The following is a 7,115-nucleotide window of genomic DNA, read 5'->3' on the forward strand; positions in this document are numbered from 1 at the left end:
GGACCCTGTTTTGCTGGAGGAATAGTTGTCCTCTCAGCCAGGCTCCTTCTTCGCGATCTCCTCTAGCGATTAGTGGAGGCAAGCTCAGGGGGTGCAAGTGGCTTTTGAGGGAAGAATGGTGCCCAAGCAGCCACAAGGTTCCTTCCCCAGCTAAAAGTAAGTCATTTTTTGACCCGTTAGTATATCTCACCTCAATGATCCAGAGCCCACTGTATCCCATCCTGGCTCCTGCATGATGACCTTCCTCTTCTCCACAGTTCGTGGAAGGCCAGGAAGACTGAGGGTCTTCATGCTGCTTTCCTGACTCCCCTAGGATGGATGTGTGTGGCTGGAAAGAAATGGAGGTTGCTCTGGTCAATTTTGATAACTCAGATGAAATCCAGGAAGAGCCAGGCTATGCCACAGACTTTGACCCAACCAACCCAAAAGGCCGGCCTGGGAGCAGCCCCTTCTCCAACTGGAAGATCCTCATTGGTGACAGCACCAACCATGAGACGGCCTTCTCCAAGCTCCTGGGAGACTATGTCGATTCCCCTGGGCCTGAGCCAGTGGTCCTGAATGAAGGAAACCAGCGGGTGATCATCAACATTGCTGGGCTGAGATTTGAGACCCAGCTCAGAACCCTCAATCAGTTCCCTGAGACCCTCCTGGGAGACTGGGAGAAAAGGATGCAGTTCTTTGATTCCATGAGAAATGAGTATTTCTTTGACAGGAACCGGCCCAGTTTTGATGGAATCCTGTATTATTACCAATCAGGTGGGAAAATCCGGCGCCCTGCCAACGTCCCCATCGACGTCTTTGCTGATGAAATCTCCTTCTATGAACTGGGAAGCGAGGCCATGGACCAGTTCCGGGAGGATGAAGGCTTCATCAAAGACCCTGAAACACTGCTCCCCACCAATGACTTCCACCGGCAGTTCTGGCTGCTCTTCGAGTACCCAGAGAGCTCCAGTGCTGCCCGGGGCGTGGCCGTGGTCTCTGTGCTGGTTGTGGTCATCTCCATCACCATCTTCTGCCTGGAAACACTACCGGAGTTCCGGGAGGAGAGGGAACTGAAGGTGGTGAGAGACCCCAGCCTCAACACAAGCAAGTCAGTCCTCTCCCACACCATGTTCACTGACCCTTTCTTCATGGTCGAGTCCACCTGCATCGTGTGGTTCACCTTCGAACTGGTGCTCCGGTTTGTGGCCTGCCCCAGCAAGACCGACTTCTTCAGGAACATCATGAACATCATCGATATCATCTCCATCATCCCCTACTTTGCAACCCTCATCACGGAGCTGGTCCAGGAGACAGAGCCCAGCACCCAACAGAACATGTCCCTGGCCATCCTGAGGATCATCCGGCTGGTGCGGGTCTTCCGCATCTTCAAGCTCTCCCGGCACTCCAAGGGGCTGCAGATCCTGGGCCAGACACTGAAGGCTTCCATGCAGGAGCTGGGGCTGCTTATCTTCTTCCTCTTCATTGGGGTCATCCTCTTTTCTAGTGCCATCTACTTTGCCGAGGTGGATGAGCCAGAGTCCCATTTCTCTAGCATTCCTGATGGCTTCTGGTGGGCAGTAGTCACCATGACAACTGTGGGCTATGGTGACATGTGCCCAACCACCCCTGGGGGGAAGATTGTGGGCACTCTGTGCGCCATCGCAGGGGTCCTCACCATTGCCCTCCCTGTGCCTGTCATCGTCTCCAACTTTAACTACTTCTACCATCGGGAGACTGAGAATGAGGAGAAGCAAAACATCCCAGGTGAAATTGACAAAATCCTCAACAGTGTGGGCTCAAAAATGGGCAGCACAGACTCTCTTAGTAAGACCAAGCGTGCCTGCTCCACAGAGAGGTCCAGGAAGTGACCTGTCCAGGGCTACTTGCTCCCTGAGTCTCCCTGTCTGTGTTTCTTTGTCTCTCTGTTTTTCTCTGTGTGTCTCTCTGTCTCTCCCCTTCTCTCTCTCTGTCTCTGTCCCCACGCCCACAGCTTCTCTCTCCCCCTCCCCTCCCTGCCTCTCGCTCTCTGTTTTTCCAGAGTGGAGTTTATCCTTTGTGAACAGCAGGCCATCTTGGACTGCAAGCTGTTTGAATAAACCCGTACTTCTGCTGCTTTTTCTAAGCTGTTTTCTCTCAACCAATGATCAGATCAAGATTTCATTCTCCTTTCCTGTGAGGGGTACTTCTGGTCCTTGCTGCTTGCCTATGGTCCCCAAGATCAGCAGTACTGGCATTACCTGGGAGCAAGGAAATGCAGAATCTGAGCCCACCACAGACCTACTGAATCAGAATTCTCATTTTAACAAGATCCTAAGTGATTCATTTCTACATTAAAGATGAAGAAGCACTGGCTTTGGTCTTCCCAAGAGGAGGCATATTAAAAGGCCGGGGAATGTTGTGAGCAATGAGTAAGAGCTGCAGGTTGTTTAATAATAATATCTTACACTTGTGTCACGTTGCATAAATTTTCCAAACCACTTTCACCAACAGTATCTCACTGCATCTCAAAATAACCAATAGAACAGATTTGGTTATTATTCTTACATTGTAGATGAACAAACCCAAGGACAGCGACTTACCCAGAAACAGTGACACAGTCGATGCTGGAACCCACACCTACCTACTGGTCTAGTGCTCTTTCTGGTTGTGGATGCTCTGGAATTAGAGGGAGAGGGATGCAAGGGCTCTGTCTTTCAGAGGATTCAGGCAGCAAACCTCTGGGCAGGAACACTCTTTCCTAGGGGCTCCAGCATCTCCATGCATCCTGGGAAGACAGAGCCTGCCTGGCCCCTTGTTCCTCAGTCCTTTCCTTGGGCAGTGGGCAAGCAGAAACACTCTCAGGTGCTTTTTACCGGGCCCATCTCTGTGAGTTTATGCACAGGCTGGTGATCCTGAGTGTGGGAAGTGTGTGCACCAGGGCCTCAGAGCACTGCCTCGGGAAAATAGACCTGTCCACCTGCCTCGAGGGTCAGCTCCTACTGAGTCATGAGGAATTGACTAGTAGCCTGTACGGGCACCTTGGCAGGGAGCAGCAGGGCCCTAAGACATGTGCCCAGATTCTAGGCCCGCCCAAGGAGGGTGGTTGTGGCAGGCTCACCTGAGAAACTGCCCTCTTGGGAGTGGGTCCTGCTCAGCCCACTACACTCCCAGGATGAGGGGGTAGAGTTGGAATTCCCCAAAAGGCAGAGAAAGAAGATTTTACTCCGTTCCCCCCAACCCACCCCCGCTCATCCCCTCAAGGAAGGAGGCCTGTGCCTTCCTCTGGCCCGGTACCGAAGTCTGGCCATACCTCAAAGGTGAGTCAGTGTGAGTCTGGCCATACCTCAAAGGTGAGTCAGTGTCAGAACTCTGGGCCTCTGGGCCGCAGGTCACTGCCCAGCTCCACTTCACACAGCTCAAACCACACAATCCACAACACCCAATCCTGGAACACAGCCAGCTCCACACAACCCTGCAAGACACAGAGCTACAGCCACAGATCCCGCCACACATCTTCCACTCCATGACAGCCTAACAAATGCACCCATGTGAGAGAAAGCTGCTTCTCTTCCTTCTTGTTGTCCTGAGTGCATGTCTTAAGAAGCTGGACTCAGTTATCTTTAAGGCCCCTTCCTGCTCTAAAAACCCCAATCTCCTTCTTATACTTTAGCCTCAAGCTCTCACTTAGCATGGACTCACATAGAGCCTGGGCTTTACATAAGACATTACTGCCCTAAGACCTGGGCAAGCAGGACTCCTCTCCCAGGCCTGAGCCTCAGGGTTCTAGGCCTTGGAGTGCCTTCCTCACAATTTTCTAAGTTCCTTTCTAATTGCTCTCCTTCAGGCCACTTTCCAATTCCCTACCCATCCCTCATGCCCAAGCACGTGGGGTTGACCAGATGTCCCAAGGCACTCCTAGATTCACACATGTGGGATCATGCTGAAGTTCTACACTGGGTTCCAGTTGCAGGATGGTGGCCTGGTGAGCAGATTGCTCCCACTGGCTGGTGTGGCATTTCTTTTACAGTATCACACAAGCTTAGGTGCCAGAAAGGTGATGGCACTCTGATTTGGGATGATACAAATTCTCATAGACACTGAGTGCTTGCAAAAATTCTTTCTCCAGGATCCCAAGCATCCTTGGAGTGTTTTTTTTTTTTCAATGCATTTTTTTAAATATTTTATTTATTTATTTAATTGACAGGGGGAGAGAGAGAGAGACACAGCGAGAGAGGGAACACAAGCAGGGGGAGTGGGAGAGGGAGAAGCAGGCCTCCGGCTAGCAGGGAACCTGATGCGGGGCTTGATCCCAGGACCCTGGGATCATAACCTGAGCTGAAGGCAGTCGCCCAACCAACTGAGCCACCCAGGCGCCCCCCTTGGAGTGGTTTTGACAAAAGAGTCCACATGCCCACATTCTGCCTTCTGGGAGCCACATGATCACAATTCTTTACAGCAAAACCTCTTCCCACAGATGGGTGAGACCATTTGCCCTTCACATCAGCCACCCGAGGTAAACATTATTCCCCCCATTTTGTCACATGTTTGTCACCAGTTCAGAGAGGTTCATGGGCACACGGCCAGGAAGCAGTAGAGAGGAATTTAAATTTAGGTCTCTTTGATGCCAAAATGTATCCTACCATGCTGCCTGTTAACCAAAACAGCTTCCTGTGAGCAGAGATATTTGGGGCTGTGGTCATACAGATGGTCTTGGCACATTTTTGAGAGCAGCGAGGCTGGTTCTCCCGAGGCCCTGCTTTCTTTTTCTCTCTGACTCTATATCCAGAGCCAGGTACTGGCTTCACACCTTCGCATGCTGCAAACAGGGTGGGATGAAAAAAAACCCCAGCGCAGGTTGGGCCAGTGCCCCCAGAGGCCAAAACAGAGTCCCAGAGCCTGCAGCCCCAGCCTTGCTCTTCCTGGGGTCCAGCCAGAAAGGGTGTAGACTAGCAGGACAGAAGGGAGCCACTCTGTTTCTTTAGCCAATGTGGTTACCCCTAGAGGGTTAGGAGGCCTGCCCATCTGACTCCCAGGAAGCAGGTCCAGACCTCTAGGCTGGTGCCAGGAATAGGGCTACACTAGCAAGCCCTCCATTCCCCATTCCACTGCTGCCAACGGGGCTGGAGTCATAGTCCCCGATGCTGAGTCCCCAGCACTGAGTCATCTATTTCTTCCCGAGCCACCCAGGGAGATGAGCTATGGGGCCCTCTCTCCATCCATCTGCCCAGCCTCCTGTTTGCAATGAGATCTGCTGTCTATAGAAGAGCACCCAAGGTGACTCACTGACAAAGGGGAAGAAGAGTCAGGGCAGACAAGACAGCACTGCCCAGGGGGTCAAGTGTGAAAAGCGTTCTCACTACCATCAAGGAGGGAAGGACTTATCAGCAGCCAGACCCAGACAAGTCCAGAGAGGAACAGAGCAAGGTCTGAGGCTTCCTTCAGTGAGTTCCTATTTACTGAGTGCCTACTGTGTGGCCCACATTTTATAGCCACTGAGTAAAGACACAGAAAGAAGGGAAAGGTGCCTTTTAATGTTCACAGGAAAAATACGCAAATAATGTAAGAGAAAAAACAAACAAACAAACAAACAAAAGCCCTCTTCAGAGGGGCTATAGGCTTCCAAATCTTGCGTTTTCTTTTCCACATCATGCCGGCTGTCTTTGCAAAGAGCAGTGCAAGTCAGGAGTCATTGTTGCATTCATTCATTCTCTTTAAAAAGTGCTTTATAAGCCAGACAGGCTCTCATAAACTTCAGTGTTTTGAGTGGAAAGCTCTTTAGACTTGGAATCAAAGGACCTGGCTGAATTTGTACTAATGGTAGGACTCGGGCCTCAGTGGGCCTCAATGGGTCTCAGTTTCTTTATGTGGAAGATGGAGATTAAAATAAAATAAAGTAAAATAAAATAAAATAAATAAAAACAACCTCTGACCTCACAGCAAAGGTGGCAGGATTCTTTCCACTCGACGGCAGGGAGCAGGCCCTGAATCCTCCCAGCCACCCTCACTCACCCAACCTGGCCAACGGGAATGCCTCAGGACCTCCGCAGGCCACCAAAGTGGCAGCTCAAGACCTGCCCTCTGTTAGAGACGGCCCCTGTGACTCCCTGCTTCTTTGCCTGTCATACGCATACTCACCCTCTTTGAGCTTACTTCCAAATCTGAAAAATGGGCAGAATGGCACCCGCCTCCCCAGGCTGTGGGGAGGAAGCCGGAATGGGGTGTGACTACAGGTGATTATGGCTACAAAGCACCACATGAGTGAAAGGAATGATTGCTCTTTAAAACCTGTCATTTCCCGGGTGCCTGGGTGGTTCAATGGGTTAAGCGTCTGCCTTCGGCTCAGGTCATAATCCCAGGGTCCTGGGTTCCAGTCTCCACCGGGCTCCCTACTCAGCGGGGAGCCTGCTTCTCCCTCTCCCTCTGCCTGCCGCTCCCCCTGCTTCTGTGAACTCTCTCTCTCTCTGTCAAATAAATAAATAAAATCTGTAAAAAAATAATAAATAAAAGCTATCATTTTGGACCAATCAATTAACACTGCCTGGAATAAGGACAGAACTCACCTTGGCAATCTGCATCAGATCGTGACCCTAAGCGGAAGGCCACCGATTTCAAAGACAGTATAAAAATAGAATTAACTGATGTGGGAAAGGAAAAGGGGTATGAACCGGATAAGATCATGTTCAACAACCAACTACCTGTTCAGGCGGCTTTGCATACGTGTCATTTCATCTGAAACAGCCACTGTGAGGTCGATATCATGTCATAGGTATCGGAGCAAGGAGCACCAAATCAGGGTGATCAGACGTAGATGGCACTCCAGTCGTCCCATCCCTCACCTTCTTGACCAAAGACCCCATTCGCTTCACCCCCATGCAAACCAGAGGTGGTAACTCCATCACCTGGGCCGGCAGCATTCCCTGCAGCTCTGGGACATCAGAGAGGCTGAGGTTGGAGCCACCACTCACTGCACTGGCCTCACCTGGTCCGTGCCACCCAAGCAGAGGCCACACAGAGGAGCTCAGTCACTCTCTAAGAAGGAAGGCTCTGCAGGACCCCTGGGATAGACCCTGGGCGTGAACCTGCCCATGCAATGTGGCCCAGAGCGACAGCCACCCCAGACGCTGCTCACCCATGAGGCTCCCTGCCCTCTCGCT

At 51.5% G+C, this 7,115-nt stretch overlaps 1 protein-coding gene across 1 annotated transcript; it reads left to right on the top strand.

The window, feature by feature from the left end:
- The first annotated feature begins 314 nt into the window (after positions 1-314).
- On the top strand, positions 315-1,850 carry KCNA10 (potassium voltage-gated channel subfamily A member 10). The gene has a single exon (XM_025872617.1). The coding sequence runs from the start codon at positions 315-317 to the stop codon at positions 1,848-1,850; it is 1,536 nt and encodes a 511-aa protein (XP_025728402.1).
- The last annotated feature ends 5,265 nt before the right edge of the window (positions 1,851-7,115 follow it).

The sequence above is a fragment of the Callorhinus ursinus genome, unplaced genomic scaffold, assembly GCF_003265705.2.
Source record: "Callorhinus ursinus isolate GAN/ISIS: 27379988/994484 unplaced genomic scaffold, GSC_fseal_2.0 scaffold9, whole genome shotgun sequence".
In the NCBI taxonomy this organism is placed as follows: Eukaryota; Metazoa; Chordata; class Mammalia; order Carnivora; family Otariidae; genus Callorhinus; species Callorhinus ursinus.